The 22,737-nt window shown below is 39.2% G+C and overlaps 1 protein-coding gene across 3 annotated transcripts in view; it reads right to left on the bottom strand.

Annotated features, from left to right (window-relative positions):
• ppp2r2ba (protein phosphatase 2, regulatory subunit B, beta a) overlaps positions 1-22,737 on the bottom strand; it is a 42,740-nt gene that overhangs the window by 4,382 nt on the left and 15,621 nt on the right. Inside the window, exons 1-6 of one of the 3 annotated variants that reach the window (XM_056769800.1) lie at positions 17,608-18,073; positions 6,098-6,195; positions 5,027-5,192; positions 4,432-4,544; positions 1,378-1,555; positions 1,081-1,245 (exon numbers count right to left, since the gene is read on the bottom strand). In XM_056769800.1, the coding sequence (XP_056625778.1) occupies positions 1,081-1,245; positions 1,378-1,555; positions 4,432-4,544; positions 5,027-5,192; positions 6,098-6,195; positions 17,608-17,677 (790 nt within the window). In that variant the 5' untranslated portion in view covers positions 17,678-18,073. Of the gene's footprint in view, positions 1-1,080; positions 1,246-1,377; positions 1,556-4,431; positions 4,545-5,026; positions 5,193-6,097; positions 6,196-7,517; positions 7,730-17,607; positions 18,074-22,737 lie in introns of those variants that run through there. The other 2 variants (XM_056769798.1, XM_056769799.1) reach the window with 2 other exon arrangements.

Genomic DNA, 22,737 nt, shown 5'->3' with positions numbered 1-22,737 from the left:
CTTTAATGGACCGCAGAGGAGACCCCGAGTTGCTACTACTTTGGAAATGGAAATGTGTCAGTTTGTGGTTATCAGTTCGGCCGGGTGCAGCCAAGAGGAGAGCGACTGCATACGGACACTACAGGTTCATCAGCCAACTTTGTGTCCAATCTACAAATGAAATTAGCCAGTTAAGCCCTAGGAGACGGAATCATATTAAATATTTGCATAATCCTCACCTCCACCGCCCTCGCCCTAGGTGGAAAAGAGGCTAATCCCTGTCATGTGCCGCGTGCCGCCTGCGTTCTCTTGGGACAATGGAGTTCTGCTCGACTGTCTCTTAAATATGAAATGTTTTTAGATTTGATGTTGGTGTGATGCGATATGCACTCTAAAAAAACTGTTCTGTCACATAAACAGCAGACTTTGAGAAACAATTGAGATATTTGTTTTGTTTCCTATGGGAACAAAATGTTAAAATTAAGAGACCATTTAAGATATTCATTTAAGCAGCATTTCTAGATGTATTGTGGACATTCCAGTCCAGTGTCTGTTGAATTTCAACAAAATCCAACCCCAAGAGGGGTTGCAGATCTGTTATTTTCACCTGTTTCTCCAGTTTTCATTTTCTGCAAATAAATGCAAATAGAAACAATATATTTTTGGGGGGATTTGTGAGAAATATTGTTAGTATTTCACATATATATTTTTTAACCTAAACACATACCTATATAAATAGTAACTAAAAATAGTTTGAAATGGTCTCTTATTTTTTTCTACGGCCGTATATGAAAATATACCTTTTTACAACTTACATTGCAAAAAGAGTATCATACTGTTTCTCTAAACATAAATTTAATTTAATGGATAGCAAATTGAGACTTTTGCCTATGTTTCGCGCTCTTCAGGAAAAACCTATTACTATTCTCATATTTGTTTCCTCTAGTTGTAGATCTACTTACTGTACATCTGAGACAAAGCCAATATCCCTATATATCATAATTATAAGAACATAAAACATACTGTAACTTCAGAATACATGCATTGTATTTCCTGAGCTAAAAAAGAGCCACTTTAAATGCAGACATTATTTCGTCTTACATTTTGAATGGTTGTCGCAAAGTGCAGAGGCCCTCATGTCACACAGACGTATAGATCCTTTACTGCTACTGTAGACAAAAGTGTTACACTGGTGAGGATGAAACTCTGCTGCTGTGATCACCTCCGTCAGCTCCTCCATGTTTGTTGGCTTTATATCTACAATGTCTGAGGAGAAACAGCTAAGGAAATCCCCTTAACCAGTTTAGTAGTATCACAATCAATGGATCATAAATAATAGCCAAGAATCATTGACCGTAGACTGTTCTTCAGTTGGTCTATGATGTGGTCAAAGGATACTGAAGCTTCTGTTGGTGATCTCCAGGTTCCACAGGTTGATCCTTAGGTCGTCGGTAGACATGAAGGTTTCATAGTCGCTGTTCACAGAGATGGAGTTGATGTGGTATGTGTGTGCGTTTGAAAACACTCTTCTAGGTGTTGCCTCAACCATGAGGTCCATGGGCTGCAATACTGGCACCTAAGAGAAGATGAAAAATAGTAAAAATAAGCTGAAACAGCCTCAACACAGATTGCTCGTCAAATTTTCGTCACTAAGGACCGCCTTGTAGTTACTCAGCACCAACTGGGACATAATACATCACAACTGTATTTAAAGAATGCTGAAATAGGGGCGATTCACATTTGGCGTAAAAAAACGTGCAGCTTTGTCTTGTCAAAAGACCCGCGGCGCGCGTGCGGCACTATGAAAAGTTGAACTATTTACATCTCGATGCGATGCCGACACGTCTAGAAAAAATTAGCGCGCTGCATCGTATGAATGTAATTTAGCGGCATCTAGCGTTGAGGTTGCGAATTGCAACCAGAGACTCTCTCCACCCCTCTCCTTTCCGAAGCACTACAGTGGCTGTCGTCACGTTTTCGAAGTGAGGGAACGTTTTTACGAAACGCTCTCTGTAGTGTAATTTGTCCGTCTAGGGCTATTTTAGAAACACCATGGTAAAGTGGGGGTAAAGGGACCCGTGCTGTATGCAGATAAAAAAAAACTCATTCTAAAAAAATCGAACAATCGAAGAAAACGGTTTAACTATTCAGGGTCCTGCTAATTACCATAACAAAGTAAAAAAAACTGTTACGTTTCTACTGATCTATATTTGGCACCAACATCCCATCTGGGGCTAATGACCATTATGATGCCGCTTGATGTAGGTCTGGCATTTTATGAACTGGACCATCCAGCGGGATACATTTAAGAATTCACTGTACCCCACTTCCCGCTGAGCAGCCGCAGGTCCTAATTGCAGTGCAGACGCTGTACCCGTTTAACTCTGACCTGCACTGATGTTTAGAAGCAGCATGTGCTTCCAAAAGAAAGTCGGTCATTACCACATCATAGACACAGCTCTGCCTCATGCGAGATGCATTCGAATCATCTTCGGCTCGGCACAGCTCTAAAATAACAGTGAAATCTGGCAAGACCTTTCTTTCTTTCTGTGCTATTTGAGCAGACAGCTTTAGTAGGTCAGGAATACACATGATGAAGTGTATTGTTATAAAAGGTCAGGTTTCTGCTTGCTTTAAATGGCACAGTGGTCGCATCTACCGAAGCATCATGTCAGGACACGGGCAGCAGAAACCAGTCCGCCACAGACCTTAGGGGTACGATCACATACTGAGACAAGACTAAGATCACAGTGCTGGCAAAGAACACACCCAGAACACCTGACATGCGTGTATCATCACTGTTCATCCCCCTCCTCCTCCTCAACTGGAGCTCTGTGATAAATCTGTCTCCGCATCTCCAACGCACATACATTTCACGGTCCAAATGGGATTGCCGCCCGCTCCCTACCATCACCCCGGTGTCAGGCTAATCTTCTGCCCGGACAGACAATGGTGGAGGAGTGGAGTGCTTTAATCCATTAGGCCGTGAAGCATAAAACAGACATCGCACCGCACGTTAATGGATACTCAGAGTCGCGCCCTCTTTGTATCTGTATTCAATTTGGGGAGACGAGTGGAGAACGAGAGAGACGAGAGGGAGGAATGATGGAGCCCCTTCACAACACATTATCATTTCTCTTTGTCTTTGTTGTTTGATTATGAACAAATGCTTTTTGGTCGCTGACAGCTCGCCGTTTGACTGCGCTGGTGCTAAACATGGTGAATGAGATTTTTCTGTGAGAATGTGAGCCAGCAGCAGGAATGTCTAGTGGTTTATTTTCCTAATAGGTAATTAATATTCAAATCATAACCACAAATACACAAATCATGGTTTTGCGTCAATAACCATACGCTTCTGTAGTGATCAACGCACACAATTTTTTTTAAAGGGGTCATGTGACACGGCTAAAACGAATATTATCATTTGTTTTATATGTAATGTATATACACGTTTTAAAGTAAAAAAAATGTATTTCTAATATACTGTGCATGTTTTTATCTCCTCTTTACCCCGCCTCTCTGAAACGTGCAGATTTTTACATGCATCTTTTGTTCCGACGCTTAGTTATAACACACCAAAGACACAGAAAAACACGTATTTGCGCTATATGACCCCTTTAATACACTAAAATTCTAAGGGTTTCAATATTCGGTTTGGTATTCAACACCGTTTAGGTCATCCATCCATCCATCCATTTTCTACCGCTTATCCGAACTACCTCGGGTCACGGGGAGCCTGCGCCTATCTCAGGAGTCTTTGGGCATCAAGGCAGGATACACCCTGGATGGAGTGCCAACCCATCGCAGGGCCCGTTTAGGTCAATTTTAGGTCAAACAAACAGTCTGTCTGTAGGCAATTTATTGTAAATGCTAGTAAGGGGAACAAAAGTACATACTTGCCAAAATCATGTAATGGCGTAACAGTGCAATTCCCCAGTGTTGGATACTTTAAGTTTACTTAAGTTTGCGAGTTTATCTTCATAGGGCCGCATGTTGACGTGCATTTTTAAATGAATGCGTTGCGCATGCGCAGAGGCATACTTAGCGCTCTGGCGTTGTGAGCAGTGATGGGCGGATTTCTAAGTGCTGCTGTGAAAACGTATGGAAATTTCTATGGTTTTTAGTGTGGTGTAGCTGTGCAGGAGTGACAGAGAATGCAATGTGAATCCAATTAATTGTAAAGACGTATGATGCATTTTTACTCTTGTCTGCAAAACATGTATTGACTTGACCATTATTTTATATGACACTATCACTAGACTGTTTGTAATCTAACGTTAGTTCGGTTCTTATGAACACGACGATCGCGCTAACGTGAATGAAAGCTCACCTAACCAAGAATAAAATGCAACATTGTAAAAACATTTTGCCACTTTATAGGTTTAATTTACATTTGGTCAAGTATTTAGTTTTGTTCGTAAATTAGACTTTGATAGAGAGAACAGCACTGACCCGTAATGTGGTGATGGTGCCTGGGTCTCTGATTCTTCCGTCTTCATCTTTCAGATTATATCCTTCGGGTCTCTTGTCCCTTTCGCTGATCTTCCACAGTTTAACAGTTTTATCTGCAAACAAAAACAAATCAAACTTAACGAACCAGAGACATAAAAATAATTTAAGAGAGATAATAGAAAGTAAAAGATAAGCAGTGGGAGATTTTGCAATCTGTGGCACACAATCTGCCACACTGTTGGAAAAGATCCAGCACTGACAGAGAATGTAAACCACTGCCATACCATCTGAACATGTAAAGATGTATGATGTCATAAAGAAAACAGACTTCAACGTTCTTTGGTTTTGAATAGAAAGCGCCTTTCGTATATAAATTTCTAGATATCATTGAGGTGATAGTCGTAATGATACAGCTCAATAATGTGCTCTGATATGTTTTTTTGGCCTTGAAGCCTTTTTGGAAAGCATATCAGTGCAGGAAGGGTGAGGTTACCATATTTGACTACAGATAACAAAGAAAACATTCACAAGCAACTGACCCTAAAACATTATTCATTAAACACTTTTTACACCGAGCGCTCAAGCATGTACTAACCATTTGTGGAAAGCAAAAAGTATGCAGCGTTCTGCTGAGGCAGCCATCGTATCTTATTGATCTTCTCCTCGATTTCTAAACTCTTCAGGTAGTCAAACTCTGGCTCGTGGCTCTGAAACGTGCTGTAAACATTGTATTCACCACGTCTGTGAGGCTGGTTCTTGCTCTGTGAAAGGAAGGAGAGAAATCTGTCAAATCTAAATTGTATAGTCCCAGTATACACAGCTTGTGACCGTTAAAGGGTTAGTTGACAGATATACCGTACATGTGTCCCATGGTGTGACACAGCAAACATTTAGAAAACAAACGGTTAAAAGAGTAGTTTTACATGCCCTCTTGTCATTTCATTAATATGTATATTCATACGTACGAAATAATTTATGTTTGTCCATTTAGGTCTACAGTAATAACAACATGGCAAATTCTGTGTAGATAGAATTATCTCATTCTACAAAAGGTAATAAAAACATAACGCTTTATTGTACAAGGACTTTATATACCTCTGAAGACATTGTTATGAATATTTTATTGCATTTCTGCCAATAGATCCTCCGAAAAAATGACACACTGGACCTTTAAGTGTCTACATTTTGCTAGTCACAGTTGGTCTGTTACATTAATGCATTTGCAATCAATGGCAGCATAAAATAAGGAAGTGCTCACGGTGGGAACCATTAAAATAAATAATTGTGAAAAGCGTTCGAGCAGTTAAATTAAAGTAAACAGAAGGATAAGAGAGGACATCCCTCAGCGTGGGTATTGTAAGAAAGCAGGCGTGTCCTTGTGCAACTGGATCTGCTTTATATCAGCTAAAGAAGCTTCATGTTTGAGCATGTGCCTGATATTAAACTTGGGGTTTATCAGGTGCTTGTTTCATTTTATGGCCTCACCTGTATTATGGTGTGTGCCCATTGAATCTTGTTAAAAGCCACAGGAAGTTAAATTACAGGGTGAGGCTTTTGCGGTGTTTTTGATCACATGGTAAATGCAGTACAGAGTCTATTGACTTGCTGTCAACATGCTGTCTACATGAATGAGCGTTTAAGAAACGTTTCATGATCGTCTTCCTACCTCTTGTTCTCTTTGGAAAACCACCACTCTTCCTCCTTTGTCTCCAGTGGCCAGGAGCTCTCCTGTCGAGTTGAACTCCACAGTAGAGATGATATCAGCTGCACACAATACAAGAAAAGCGTTATGAAGATTAACACTGCAAGTAAGGGATAATGTACTATTAGCTGTCATTATCGCAAACTAAACCACGACAGGATCTTGTATCACACACAAAAGTGTTTATTTCGAGATGAATGATTTACATCATTCTGCTTTTTCAAAGCTACTTATTAAATAAATAAGGATATGAAATATTGATTGAAGTCGATTTAACTTTATTACATGACAAAGAATAGACTGCAAACCAAAACATGAGACTTGCACAACTAGGATGTCAGTTGCCTGGGGACAAATGTGAATTGTATTATTTAGTAGTTTGTATGCAGAAATGAACGATCATCACAGAATAATGCAATTGAATCCAATCAGAATTAAGTACCCCAGAAAGTTGTGTAGCACATCAATGTATATAAAAAAGTGTACAACAACGCCATCAAAAGTTGATAGTCTGAAAGTCCAAAATGACATTAAAAGCTGTACATGCACTTAAAATTGAACTTTAACACTCTTAAGAAAGCTTCACAATGCAACACTGTTATTTTAGGTCTAATATTAAAATCAATCAGCAAGACTGTGGTGTGGAATAAGTACAGAAGAGTACTCTAAGAAATAAGCTACATCACCTCTTATTTGCAAACTAAGGCTATCATCTACAGCGATTAGCATTAGTGAATGCATATACTGTAAACTACCAGAAATGAAAGAAGATGAAAAGTGCAACGCTTTAGTTCCTCCCATTTGTGAAACAATACAGAGAAAGGACTGTAGCTTTGTTCTTACAAATCCATCAAGCAATGATTTTGGGGGAACCTTATGAATTGAAAGATTCAATATTTTATGCAATAATAAACTGTTCTGCTGGCTCAAAGTAAAGAATTGTACAAATTTTTGTTGTACTTGTTGTAGTCATTGTTCTGAGTAATGCGGAAGATAGAATGAACATTGCCGTTCCTGAAGCATAAACTGTTCATAATTCTTCCTCTAGAGAGAGCAATCGCTCCCCTCATCTGACAAGACAATGCTGTTCCTCCATTTATTATAAACCGAGACAAAAATACACAAACATCCTTCATGTTCAACCCTAAATTCCCAGCTGAAGACAGAAACTGACACACAATTTACATACGGGAGGATTAGGAGGAGACATCTAATAAATTATGCTCCAGAAAGATTGTTTCCTATGTTGTGTACAGAAAAGGCATGTACAGCAATTCTCAAACAATTGTCTGTTCCTCTTGGCATTTAAAATGAGCAACAGCCATCAACACTGAAATCACGAAATCTCATCTCATTGAGTTCTGACTGTAGGAGGATCTCCTACCTTTTAGAAATCTCCTTTTATCTTCCTCAAAAAGATGCATTTGATTCACAGGGCGAAGCTTTCTACGTAATGAGCTCGGGCGAATCAGGAGTACTATCATCAAAAAGGCATTTTGTAGGTCACGCGCACTATTGAAAAACAGAGACGTTTACGAACACAAAAGAAATTTAGAAGCATGCTTTCCCTGTCTCTACTAGCGTCTCATTATGAAAGATGGAGGGGCAGAGATGTAACAAGTAGGAAGGAGTGTTTCTTTTTTTTAAGAACCCACACGCTCTCCTCTCGATGGATTTTTGCTTCGCTGAATTGAAAGGAGGAAGTGGTTACCATGGAAACCCTTTCCATTGCTGTTGTGCTACATTTGACTGAAAGACCTTGCTGGCTATGTTCAACAGCCTGAATGCATGGTCTGCACCGTCTGACGCCAGTCAATGGCACACTGAGAGCGAGAGAGGGAGGGAGAGCTCTCATGGCATCTATTTTTAACATGAGCACAGAATACTGAAATATGGTCACAGGAGAGACAATGAATTTATGAAAATATTACGATATTAAAAGTTATGGGCTAATAGGGGCTAGGCTTATGTGCTTTCATCACCTTTGTACTATTGTATCGTAGACACATATACATGTATGCATTACATATTGTCCTTATATATAATGTGTTATTATTTCATATTTAATGTTAACCTAATTGAATATTAAAACCTAAAACTATCCTTTACTTATATAGACAGTCGGATTTACATTTTTTTCTGAAGTAACAACCGAATGGTTGTGGAGGGGTGGGGTTGGGTAAGACGCAAGAAGAATCACGCCCTCCTCTAAATGATGATGATGGAGGAGTCCAAATGAGAGGATTAGGACACAGGGGGTGTGGGGGTGGGCGGCTTGCAGGCTTGCACGGGGCACTGCTAGATCTCTGATGCATTGCCCTAGTCAATAGATGGCATGAAGATCTGTCATGCCCTCCCTATAAAAAGCACAGATTCTCTTAGCTTCCACTGATCTGAGTGATTCTTATCTGAAATGTGCACAGAAAGAGAGAAGCCCCCACAATTTTTGGGGGGAGGTGCGGAGTTGATGTTTAGACAATTACAGCTACACACAAAGTAAAATAGAAATCATTCTGAACAGTAAGCAGGCCATAAAGATTCTATAAAGCATTCATCGAATCTTGTTATAAGGTGATGAGATAGGTTTGCACAGCGGCTCTTGGATGCACCAAACTACTTGAGTTTCGTATGATAACTCACAACGCTCAACAATAACATGAGCCTATCTCATTATAAACACATTAGCACGCTGCAGTGGCGACGTGAAGAAAACTGATGGCGATGGTTTAATGAGTTTGCTCAATTACAGAGATGTTATTTTTCATCTTGCGCTTAGAATAAATAGCAAAGCAGAGAAAGAGAAAAGGAGGACGAAGAGAGAGACAGGGGTGCCCCACAATTAAAGCATCCATCCTTAGAGTCAAGGCCCCATAAACCAGTGTGCTTTTGTGTTACTGTTTGACAAGGAAGCATCCAGGAAAAGATTGAAATTCCTGTTTAACATGTCACAATTCACCTCAAAAACACATGGCATGGGTCATCATAGGAATTGATGTATTTATTTACTCACCCTCGTGAATCCCAAACCTGTATGACTATCTTTTTATTTGCAGGATGCAAAAAAAATAATATTTTAAGGAATGTTGGTAACCAAACAACATTGGCCCTCATTGACTTCAATTGTATGGACCCAAAACCACTGAGACATTTCTCTAAATTTCTTATTTTTGTGTCATGCACAGGTTCTAAATGATGCCACAAATTTTGTTCTGGGTTGAATTATTCTTTAATACTCTTTACAAATGGTAAGGAGTAGTAGGTGTCTATTTTATGAGCAGTACATGTGTGATTATATTATATACATTTTTAGCCCTATACATTTGTTTGTAGAGTAAAGTTTGACCTAGACACATTTTTAATTTGTAATGTCTGATGGGGTAGTCGGTTGTTTTGAATGTCTTTATGCTTAGCTGCCTATGACAAATAATCTCAGCAGTGTATTACATTGTGCAGTCAATAAATCCTGCAGGCAGCCATGTCTGCAACGGCAGGGTCAAAGGTCAGGGTCTTATATAGCAGAGTGCTGCTGGGAAAGAACCGACTCCTCTCGAGCTGTAATTTGCAGCCGCTCTCATTACTCACACACCATAAAGTGGGTTACCGTGCCAACCTGTCTAATCCCAGCAGTCCCGGCAGCTCTTCAACATGTATGATCATGGCTTCCCCAACACTGAGGCATCATGGGAAATACCAAAAATATCGGCTTTCATACTAGTCATATTATTTTTGCTTTGTGCTGTGTCTATTTGATGCACATGTGCAATTTCTGTAGTTATGTAGTATGACTTCATATTTAATACAATGCACAACCAGAGTTCAGTTTGAAATGCAGTATCCCATGATACAATGCGCTTCATTTGATCAATTGACCTTCTCTTTCCATTGCGATGATTACGAATATCCTGTGCAATTTTCTACTTTTTTCTCATTTTTGTTTTGTATTTTATCAGATGATATCTACACGTCGCTCACTAAATTAACAAAGCAATGTAGTGACGTCATCTCACAAGTGTGTTTAGTTTTGCATAGTGCACACTGTTTCATGCTTTTACAGACAAAGTAGGCGATACTCTATGCTAGTATTCCACTCTGTTCTACCGTTATCTCCAACTCTAACACAGTGTCAGTTATACTCAGATTTGCTTGATTTAAATTGTTTTTTTAAATCCACTGCCAATCCCCTAAAACAAAGACCTAGCTAAGGTTTCTGCATAGCACAGCTGTCTGCCACACACAAAAGCGGCTGGTTCAGGCAAAAGTAGTTCAGTCGGAGTCTATCGAAGCTAAAGAACATCTAACCATTTTCAACATTTTCTTTAAATTTAAGGCAAAATGAAATGAGTCGAAGCCTTAGTCTGCATCCAATCTGCCATTATCACAGGACCTGATTGAGGACTGTGTTGCAATGCACTGTTACACGTTCACTGCTGTTGGAGATTAAAGCTCTTTGCTGAGCTCAGCGACTCAAAGGATCAGCATGAAAAGAAGATTACAGCTGCCTTAGCGTCTCTTTTCTTTGCTCGTAAACGGCTGTTCAGAATGGGTGTTTGCTTAGGTCACCCTTAAAGTAAACTAACTGTGGTCAACGCTCAAGTTGTATAAAATGGATTTAAGGGGTGAACTCACCTCAAAAATATGTAATTTGGTTATCCATGTGTTGTTCCAAACCAAAATGACTTTAAAAAGAAGATTTTAGATGCACAACGCAATGCAAGATTGTACATGTGGTTAACGAATGGATATATTATAGTTTGTGGTATATATAGTATAGGTTTATGAAAGGTTTGGAGTAACATGAACCTGAGTAAACAAAGACAGAATTTAGCTTTTAAGGTTAACTGTCCTTAAAATGAATGCACACTAATGTATTAAGTACATTTTACCCACAAAATAAATCGAAAAACTAGTCAAGTGTGCACAGATCTGTCTTTGTAATTAAATTTCAATAGATCTTAGTCAAGATAATTCCCCATATTCACTCTCCATGCACTTAGTTATTTAAATCTAACTTCTGGTCAAAAGCAAGATTGCTTCAATTAAACGTTATTCTGTACAAACTGTCTCATGCAACCAGTTTGGCTTAGATAAGATATACTACTGCTGAATTAATGTCAAAGCCAACACAGTAAGTTCGTGATGTTCCGTCTTTTCATTTTCATTCTTTGACCATGAAAATCAAATCATATCGATTGTCGAATCTATAGTTTACAGCTAGGACAGCAAACATAACCACATGCAGCACACCGCACCCGCTGGTTTTGTTAACGTGCCTGGATTGTATCGACTGATGACTCCATCGACTTGTCGATGTCTGGCTGTTTCAAAGGCAATGGAATAACGGCTTGCCTTCAGCCAGCTACATAATGAGAAAAGTCGGGACCAATTTCACCAGACACGGGCTTGATTTGAGCTGGTTATAATAAGCTTGACCACCTGCTGATCGACAACAACGCCCGTGACTCTCCTTTACACATTCAGAGCAGTGCCTCCACCCGCCACAACAGAGAGAGAGAGAGAGAACAAAAAAAAGCTAATTAACCTTATTTCTTGGAAAAATGCCCTGTGGAAATGGAAGAGAGAGGTGGTGCGGGTCTCTGGGGGACGGACGGGGAGGGTAAGTCTGTGTTGGTTTTGTGTGTGTTTGAGAGTGAACCGGAAGGGGGTACGCATGTAGGGGGCTGAACTTCTGAAATGCGTTTGAATTTCATACGTCATTACAGATACATAATTTAACAACAGATGTGGGACGCCACTGAAAACACAAGTAAAGTGAAATACAGTGTGTGAGTATATTAATGGAATATCTTCAACATGACAATTCTGTCAACATTTACTCACCCTGTTTTCATTTTGAACCTGTTTGATTTTCTTTCGTCTGAAAAAATAAGATATTTTGGAAATCATTTGACACCAAAAAGCGTTGGTCCCCATTGACTTCTATCGTATGGCCATAACACAGTTCATTTTAAAAGTCAATGGGGACCAACGCTTTTCTGTTACCAACATTTTTTAAATATTTTCTTTTGTGTTCTAAAGAAGAAAGAAATTCATACGGGTTTGAAATAAAATAATGACAGAATTTTCATGTTGAAGGTGAACTATTCCTTTAACTCGTGTACAGATGGTGTCGTCTAATATTGATGCTCAAAGTAATAATACAAAAAGAAGGAACGTCATTTTGTTGCCTTTACGATGACCTTGTAGATAGAAAAGAAATTTCCATTTTGTCCAAATGTTCATTACATTGATCAATACATTCTGACCCAATATATTTGTATAAATATATTTCTCTTTGTATATTTTCAGTGTACCCCTTCCCGAAACCAGCAACAGATTTATGAAATCAACTGGAGTAGAACCGGATGTATGTGTTAACTAAAGAGATGTATTTGTGTGGTAGAGCATTTGAAATCAGTTCCTTCGGTTAGTATGTTGCCTTATAAGATAGCTCCCTATTTAGGCAGTATACATAAAAATTTTCCTACTGTGGAAAGGCCCAATCTGAACCTTTCCCAGGCTTAAAATAAAAACATGACTGAAGCCCAAGTCATCTTTTGTTTACATTTGCGCTCATGTGTTACTGACTACATCTCAATAAAAACCTCAATCGGAGTTTGACAGCAGTTAAATGTTTAAACCGGCCCCTCTCTGTTTGTCCCGCTCTTGCACTCAGTCTGACGCTGGGGATCAACATTAGTGCCTCACTGTTTCCTTCTGAATTATAAATGGGGCCCTTTGGGTTTGAGAGATATTTCTCTTTATGATTAAAGTCTTAAAATGTAGCCTGGGGCCGTTTGTGTTGGCAGTCTCTGCTGATGCAGTCCGTCTGTCTCTCTGTCTGTCTGTCTGTCACCCTCTTTCTCTGCTGAATAAGACCATCAGGACCGTGCGGGGCAGCGCATGTCATTATCCCCGATGTTAGCGCATGGGGGTGTAAATTGTGTTGCCGGGGTGAGTGTTGCAGGGTCATCCCCGCTGGGCTACTCTGAGAAACGGCAGAGCTCTTTTAAACAAAACCATTACATGCTAACCGCTGCGAGGTCTATAGATGGGGAAAGTACAATGTCAAGATGAAGATATGCTTACCCATCTAAGAGAAAATAGGGTTGTTTCCCCTTAAGTGTAGTTATAAGGTTTATTTAAGACTGACCATGTTTTTATTCTGTAAATGCCATTTCATTCCCTTGATGCTTGTGAGGTACTGTAGGGCAGTTGTATACTGAGTCCTCAATACTCATTTCCATCACAATTTTGTTCATTATTGTAATGTGTTAAGACTGTTTTAAGGTTAGGAATGTGTCAGGAGGGACAAAAAGTCATTATTATTTCTTCTTAAAGGGACACATTTTTTTTTATAATTGTCTTTGTTCTGATGTGTTTGGAAGAATGCTTGTAACCAAACAGTTCTTGGTCACCATTGACTCCAAAAAACTGTTTGCTTTCCTACATTCTTCAAAATATCTTTTTGTGTTCAACAGAACAAAGACATTTAAAAAGCAATTTTCCAACTATGGTAGTCAATGGTGGCCAAGAACTGTTCTTCTTGTACATCCCTAGTTGACGAAATATTGTACAATTTTATGAATAACATTGTATGAGGTCAGATTTGATTGTAGTGAGGCAAGAGTGATGTAAGATTGCGGTGAGGCAAGACTATATTAAGCTGAGACAAGATTGCTCAAGATTGAGGTAACCTTAAAGGGATGGTTCTTTTACAATTCATTTACTCATTGACACATGTTGTGTCAAATCTGGCTTTCTTCCATAAAACACAAAAAGCAGTGTCAGTCACTAATCACTTTAATTGCACTTTTATCAAAAAGAAAAAACGCACCAGTAAATTACCCATTATGTTCTACAGTCCCAAAGTCATACAGGAGGAACATAAGAGGCAAGTTAAAGATGACACTTTTCAATTTTATTTTGAGATATATTAGTTTGAGGATATTCCGCAGTATCCTCCTGTATAGTGCCTACATAAGCAGTAATGTAACTGTGTTTGGGGCTCTGGGCCAGCTGCCTGTGCAGAACCGTGAGGCCATTACTGTCCATCCAGAATAAGTTCTGTTGGCTTCAGTCCCTGCAGTGCAGCCTGCAATACTGCATAGGCTTCTCTCTGCCAGGCTATATTTTCTCTCTCGCTCGTTCTCTTTTTCTGCGAGTTTCAGCTACTCCGCAAGCCTGGAGCGATTGATGATGTTGTCAGTGTTTCAGGATGTATTCTCGTTCATTAGTGTGTTGTGTAGCGTGGGTGCGGGTTCGGACTGATGCGCAAGCATGCAGGGGGAGCGTTCTGCTCAATTAAACCCATGCAACCCAAATGAAGACAAAAGCAAAATCTCTTTTTTCCCATCCCAGCATGGCCGCATCCATCCTTCAGCTATTTATGCTGTCACCCTGATGATGCAACAAAATTTCATTTATTTCTATGCAGTTGTTCCATTTAAAAGAAACGTTGCATGCGTTTTGCCACACGAGAGGTGAGGAAAGCAAGGATTCCCCGCGCTAATGAAATGCAGCAGAATCACGCTACGAATGGTCCCCGAGTGTGAGCGAGCACGACTCCCCTGGATATCGTTTCGAAATACGTAATATACCGAGAAGCTATTAAAAAACTAATATCCGAGTCAGCTACGCATAAATCCCAGCGTTTACATTGCATTTATGAAATATTAACTCTATACCTAAAAGGTCTTTATGAACCCCCAATAGCAGAATTCGATATTTCTCTTTACCGTAGAGAAGAGAGACAGGGGGTTCAATATCGCTCTTCTCTCACCCTTTCTGTCAATGCTTTATTAGGTTTGGGACCCAACAAACCACTACTGGGACTACAGTGTTACCCGGGAAAATCCAATTACAAAGGCAATGCCACTTTAGTGAATTAGACAAATTGGGGGAGAGAAGAGGTCTTCTGGTGGGTCACGTTCCCGGGTCATAGGGCAGATAACACGGGTTGTTACAGAAAAGAGTGTTCTCAATTATCAAAATCAAACTGCATGGAATGCTCCATAAAACAGCAATTACCCGCGCGTATACAAACGCATGTGCATCAACACCTACTACTCTCTAATGTAAGTAATCCCAGTGGAGAATTACTAGCGTTCAAACCTAGCACGCTCGATTTATGTGTGTGTCTATAGAAAGAAACACACAGGAGGGTTATAGTGATGTGTTATTAAACTAAACTATACTATACAGCCTGAGGGAAGGAGAGAGAGAGAGAGAGAGAGAGAGAGAGAGAGAGAGAGAGAGAGAGAGAGAGAAAGTAACCCTGGACCTCAATTAAACCTTTAAACATGTCTGGAGTTGGGGAAATACCACCATCATCTGTGGCATCACATGAGCAAGGCAGTATGGGTATGCGCAGAGCGGTGAGGGGTCGGGGCGATTGACACATCCATTTATTCTAGAATCTAAGGCACTCAAGATTGCAGCACTCAGATACAAGTGTGCGACATTTTGAGAAAGCAGACTCTCTTTGTGGCAGAAAGATAAATCAATGTGAACGAAAAATTTGCCCCTCCGCCTTCCAGTCAAAAAGATATTTGCTTACATCCTTGTTTGCACCTATCCTAATGAAATTTTAAATCTTCATCTTCATCTGTGTAGTTGGGCCATATAACGTATTTTAGCTCTCTTGAACATTAGCCATGAAGGCAAATTTATACAGATTATAGATAGATACATCTGACGTGCGCATTCCTGATCCCCAGTTAACTTCCGGTTTGTGTTTGGCTAGTGTCTAATAGTATAACTATTTAAATTGTTTCTAATTTATGTTAATATTAATTTGTATTATTATTTAACTATATAATAATTGTATTAAATAAACGATTCGTAGAATTTTGTTGTATGTTCATTTTATTCAAATGAATGGGTTCTGTAGTTTGGTCACATTTAAACAAACCTTGTGGTACATTCATCTATCGGTTGAGCTTGGTATCGGGGTCTAAATTGAAAATATTGGAGAGACAAGTTTAGCCTAGTAACGGTTCTTCTTGGTTTCTTTTGATCGTTATAAAAATTAATCTAAAGGCACTCTATCATTTGTGAATATTAATGGAATTTAAGTTGGGGTAACAAAATCAGCATGCACAGTAACGTTTGTTTCTGTTGTTAAGATGAGACCATCTATACTAGAGATGCACCGATATATCGGCCAATAACTACCGACGCATCTCTAGATCATACATTTACATTTACATTAAGTCATTTGGCAGACGCTTTTATCCAAAGCGACTTACAGTGCACTTATTACAGGGACAATCCCCCTGGAGCAACATGGAGTAAAGTGTCTTGCTCAAGGACACACTGGTGGTGGCTGCTGGGACCTAAACCAGCAACCTTTTGATTTACCAGTTCAGTGGTTTATCCCACTAGACCACCATCTCCACATACCAATATTAATACAAATAATTAAACATATTAAGACCAAACATTCATAATGCAAAATATGAGCCTGATAGTCACCTTTACCTCTCCTTTGAGACCACACATGCGCCATTAATTTGCTTAGCTGAGAGAGAGCCAATAAGTTTGCCAGTGAAAGAAGCTGCGTGGGTTACCGAGTTTGTGTCTATATGTGAGGAAACGCTCCGACGCTACTGTGTGATTTACAAAGAAATCGGGTGGGCAAGACAGATCATAAAGCAGAGAAACCCGGGGCGTGTGAGTGCACCGGCCACTGATTGATTTTACTCATCGAGTCCGTTTTGCAGAACCTCCCACAACCATTAATCACTGCCCATGAAGATGCCTAGCGCTGGGGATGATCCGAGACCCAGCTTCTGATGGAGCCTTATGCTCCAAACATGACAGAGGGTGACTGACCTGAAACCGGTACTGCATTCATTTGTCGGGTCATATTACAGGTGCACATATTTTTGTTACATTGCAGGAATTTCTTATTAAAACTTCATTGTCCTTATCTTTCAATGATGATGTCAAACAGAAAGTCTATCTGCTTTCATTCCAGCTCATGCTGATTTTTAGAGTGTCAGATGTAAATGATATTATTTATAAAGCCTTTCACAGACACACCCTCCACTGCAACATTTACCCTCTTGCAGTGCTGTTAAATAGCTCAATTATGCTGTGTTCAGTTATGCTAGTCATATCTGAGTCATCTTACACGTCATTCATCAATGGCCACAGTCCCGTAGTAACACCTTAAATAAGAGCAGAGAGAAATGGAGCTCTATAGTCAGAAATTGCCCATAAAACATATTTTAGCCCAAGCTATGTTGGAAACATAAAAAAGGAAAGAATAAACTAATATAGACATAACATATATCCAAGATGTATTAATGCAAATTAGCAGTTAACCAACATCCACTAACGCCCAGTCCCTATACATCACGTCAATATAGGCTACAGGAGGGGTCTGCAACAGAAAGCCACTTCACGTATCACCCACCCCCACCGTCATTCATATCACAGAGAATCGAATTCAATTGAATTTCTCCACATACCTTCAGTTGCATAGTTGTGGTCCCGCAGGAAGCTGTTGTTAATTTTGCGAAAGTCACTCTCCTCCTCCATTTATAATACCGTTGTATGAGAATCTTAAAGTAGACACGCATGAATCCATCCTGGACCCCGAACATCAGCAGGCGGCTCGCGGGTCCATCATGACACCGGTCATCCCTCTCGCGTACGTGACTGATAATGTAATGCTTACCGGCGGATCGCGACCGTTCACCTCCGACTTATATTGCTCGGATGCAATGCGACGATAGAGATGTCTCAGCAAGTCGTATTTTACTCGTGGCGACGCTTAACAGGTGCACTGGTCAATGCGTTGAAAAGATGTCCTTTTTGGAGAGGTTGAATGCAGAACGGACGATTTAAATGGGTAAATGTGTAAAAATGTCCCGTGTAAATGGGCCCTGGTAAACGAGGTGCGCTGAATGTGGTAAAGTGAGGATTTAAAACTAGGGCAGGGATTTCCACCTTCTGAGCCGAGGGGGCGGGGTTATGCGTCAAGCGCCTCTCCAAGCTTCTCGCTCTCTCTCGCTCGATTTTGGTATGCTGCTAAAGAGATGCCGTCTGGTTCCTTACTAAAACCACATTCGCATAGGATTACAGGGTTCTGGAAGTTCTTGTAAGAGAGTAGAGTCCTGCTGTTCTGTGCGAGCGCGCACAACTATCCTTCACAATGACGCTGTCCAGTGCTGAAATGACAACGCGTGCCAACATGAAACATACGTATATGAATCTCACCAGTATGTGAACAAATCACACGAAAGAGGATATTTGGCACTTGGCACTCGTTTTAAGACATATTTATATTGTTTTATTGGTGGCACGTCGAAAATTTGAGTTTGTATTCATATTTTTTTATAATTCAACTCGAACGTACAGTCTTCATTAGGATACATGTTTTTATTTGGTTTGATTATTACTCGTTAATGCTTGGTTGTGTGGTTAATTTTATTTTTGAGTGTGCTATTTAGAAAAACTCAATGGTTTCAAACTTTTGGTATGACATTTCAAATGACTTGAATTGTTAAGAATTTAGTTCGTTTACGTTTGTATTGCCGTTTTTCTTGCAATTATTTGCATATTTATTTGTACATCCTCTGGTATATTTCGCCAAATATAGCTTATGATACACACCGGTCTGTTTTACGCATTGATTTTCATGAACACAAACAGGACATAAGCTACTGTACCCACAGTACAAAGCTGCTCTCATGGCGCATTGTTTTTACGCAGTGGCTATAATGTTACAAAAACTGATCTTTCCATCAGAAAATGCTAATTTTGTTCATTCTGAAATGTGAAAACAATACACTTAATTTGGATAAGTGATAAGTGTGTACAGGGGATATGTCAGGCGGAATTCTAGTCAGATCTCTCCAGGGGACTCTCTTCCTTAAGCGTCCTGGTAAATCGCAGACCAGACGATGATATATTCGATTAGAGGCTTGCCTTTGGCGCGTTCGTTTTGGATAAATTTGATTTACATGCTGATTTTAATATCAAACTCTGCGGGGACTTTCCCCTGCCATTCTCATTCTTTCATATCTTCAGCATATGTTTCTGCTTTAATCTCTCTGAAGCCAGTTTCTAATTCTGCTTCGAAATTCAAAACTTACATAGTAGGATAAATATAATGTGCCGCTCCTTTAAATGCAACGGGCAATTCATTCCAAAAGCCAATTTAGAGATTAAATCTATTTGCCTATAGGCCTTTTCAGATAATTTCTCAAATACAGTCCACCATCACATGCCATTTTCCACCTAAGCGCCCATTAGTTTTCATTAGATTGCATATGTGCATCATCCCTGGGCAAGCTGTAGTCGGGCATATTGCACTGCACCTGTTTCCATGAGATTTTCAAACTCTTCCACCCCGCTGAATGTATCCAAAGCATCTAAGTTCAACCCTGCATACCGGTCCTCTCCCCTGACAACAATCCTTATCATTTTTCCAACAGGGCGACAAAATCAATGATTTTCTTTCATGGGAGGGGGAGGACGGGGTTATGACAAATTCCAGTTGGCATCTTTTAAAGATCAACAGGGAGTGAAGCTGTCTGTCAGTCTTGAAGTGAGAGAGGGCGAGAGAAGATGCAGAGGGGCATTAATAATAAAAGAGATTGAGAGGGAGGGAGACCGAGTCAGAAGAGAACAGAAGAAGAGAGAGGCAGACTGTTTTCACAGAATAATTAAAGTGAAAGCTAAACACTGCCAGCTACATCAGCAGCCTGCTTTAAGATCAATGGTGGTGCTTTAATTAAAGTCCTGCTTCTGTGCCTCTCCATCCTTCTATAGTTCACACGCACAGGGGATGTTAACCCACAAAATGACATTAGTGCCATTATTTATCACGTGTCATTACAAATCCAAATCCATATTCTATTTTTATTTGTTTATTATGTTATAGCACCACAACTCAAAATACGCCACCCACATCCCTAAAATGCATATTTTACAGTCACTGTTTTGGATTAAACACTTCTATCAATAAAAATCATTGTTTAGTAGGATCTTTGACAAAGTATATTTACATCTTACCCTGAGATTTACATTTGATGAATAAATGATCATTTACTAGAAACAATCATGACGAAAACCAGGGCCGCTCCCTTACAAAAATATGCTTACATGGTCTAATCATTTGTGTCCCTGGACATAAACAGTCTCCAAGGGCAATTTTTCGAAATAGAGGCTTTTACATATTACGAAAGCTGAATAAAAAAGCTTTCTATTGATGTATGAGTTGTTAGAATATGACAACGTCGGGCTGAAATACAACCATTTAAAACTCAGGAATCTGAGAGTGCAAAAAAATCTAAATATTGAGAAAATTGCCTTTAAGGTTTGTTAATCAAGGGGCACTATGGCAGGCCATCCACACACAAAAATATTTTTTTAATATATTTGAGGTAGGAGATTAAAAATATATCTTCATGGAACATGATCTTTACTTAATATCATAATGATTTTTGGCATAAAAGTAAAATCGATCATTTTAACCCATCCGATATATTTTTGTCTTTTACTAAATGAAATCTGTGCTACTTTAGACTGGTTTTGTGATCCACGGTCACATAAAGCGCCAGAGTTTTATTATAGTTAGAATATACAAAACATTAAGGTCAACTATATTTTATGAAGATGTCAAATCAGTAAAAACAATAAAAGTGTCTGCTAAATTAATAAATGTAAAGACAGAAAGCAGTGTAAATGTTTAAGCGGATTCCTCCTGTTGTCTTCAACTGTAACAAATCTTTAAATATATTTTTGTCATTTGTCATTTTTTGTCTGTTCAAGTCTCTGTATGGCCATCTGAGACTGTTCATATTTATCTCTCCTATCATGTAAGCAAGAAAACAATTTGTCCCTACGTACCACAACAAATCAAATCATCAAATATGGTAAGCTCATGTATTACCAAAACCACTGACCCTTGAAAAACCTGTAGCATTACATGTATGAGTACCTATTTAAAACAGGGCGTTTCTCTTGCAGTTTAGCCCATTCAGTGGTGTGCATCAAGGCTAGAACACAAAACATGAAGATAATCACAATGCTGTGATATCTTCATGGTCAATTACTCATTGTGTTGTGCAGTAATTGTGTTGGCCTGAGGACGCCAGTCACTGACTGCCTATAGCACTTCAGACCGGTCACTAAAGCCTTAACAGAGCAAAGCCGTGGTAATTTCACAATGGTTAATCAATACATCACTATTGAGCCCTAATCCTCAATGATGTGTCCTGGAGAAATAATTTCTTTGTGTGCTATGATTATTTGTACCGAATCAATAGTCCGCACCAAATCAAATGACTTTTCTGTTAATAGATAAAAAACACTTGGTCTGATGTTTTATCGTAATGATTTATTTAATAGGTCTGTGTGTTGATGGGTTACTGATAGTGACTTACCAATAATTACCGTGAGGAAAAATCCTTTTAAGATACCTTCGTATCCAAAGTGTGCTACTTTCAGTAGAGCAATTCATGAGTATACCATATGTGGAGTATGAACCAATTTTTTTATCACAGAGTGTCAATATTTCCTTCATTTGAAACAGTTATATTATCTGATTATATCTGGATGGAAAGTGGAGGAGGGAGGGTGAGAGAGTGAGCGAGCGAGCAAGCGAGAGAAGGGGGGTTGGAGAGACAGGCAGATGGATGCATAGTTTTGGCTGAGCGCTTCAAACCCAGCCCAGAGGCTAGATCCTTAGTCGAGCCAGTTTAAATGTGAAGTCATTCCAATTAAAAGATTGAAGATCTCACTCCATCACTGCGTCAAACACACTGATGCAAAGACGTGCATGCATGCTGTCTAGATCATTACAGTGAATTCATCAATACTATTATACATAAATACATTATAATTCATAGAAGGAAAAAGACGAGATTCATGTTTGATGAAGAATATGTTTTCGTGCTTTCCCATAATGCTTTCTCGTAAGATTTCTAGGGTGCGTTGAATGACTTTTAGCACATTGCTATGGGGTTGCTAAGGTATTGTTAGGGGGTTGCTAACTGGCTAAAAGTACCCATCTCTAAGAAAATTAGCTGCCAATTTTCAATAAAAAGTGTTTAGTATAATTTGTCATTTTTTGGCTCATACTATTAATTCCTAAACTGTCACTTTTTGTAAGCACTTATGGTAAAAAGTATGGATAATGCTGATAAAAACAAAAGCAAAAACATGTTAATATGCTAATGGTTTTATCTGGAGTTTATTTATATATAATCTTTCAGCGATTTGTTGAAATGGGTAATAGTAATATTGGTAATATACTGTATAAACAGCGAGAGAACGAATGAAAAAATAAATGAATTAATTAAAGGGATAGTTCACTAAAAAATTACAATTCTGCAATCAATTATTTTCTTTCTTCTGTGTATTTTTTTAGGAATCTGTCTGTGGTTCTGTGATCATAGAGTAAAGGGTAAATGGGAGTCAATGTTGTTCGGTTACCAACGTTCTTTAAAATATCTTTGCATTCTGCAGAAGAAAGAAAGTCATATACGTGTTTGGAATGACATGAGGGTGAGCAAACAATGAAAGAATCTTCATTTTTGATGTGAGCTATCCCTTTTACAAAAGAGAAAGGAGACCAGGCTGGTGAGAAA

The sequence above is a fragment of the Triplophysa dalaica genome, chromosome 16 (genome assembly GCF_015846415.1).
Source record: "Triplophysa dalaica isolate WHDGS20190420 chromosome 16, ASM1584641v1, whole genome shotgun sequence".
NCBI classification, from domain to species: domain Eukaryota; kingdom Metazoa; phylum Chordata; class Actinopteri; order Cypriniformes; family Nemacheilidae; genus Triplophysa; species Triplophysa dalaica.
The sequence above is the reverse complement of the archived record's forward strand: the minus strand, read 5'-3'. Positions and strand labels throughout refer to the sequence as shown.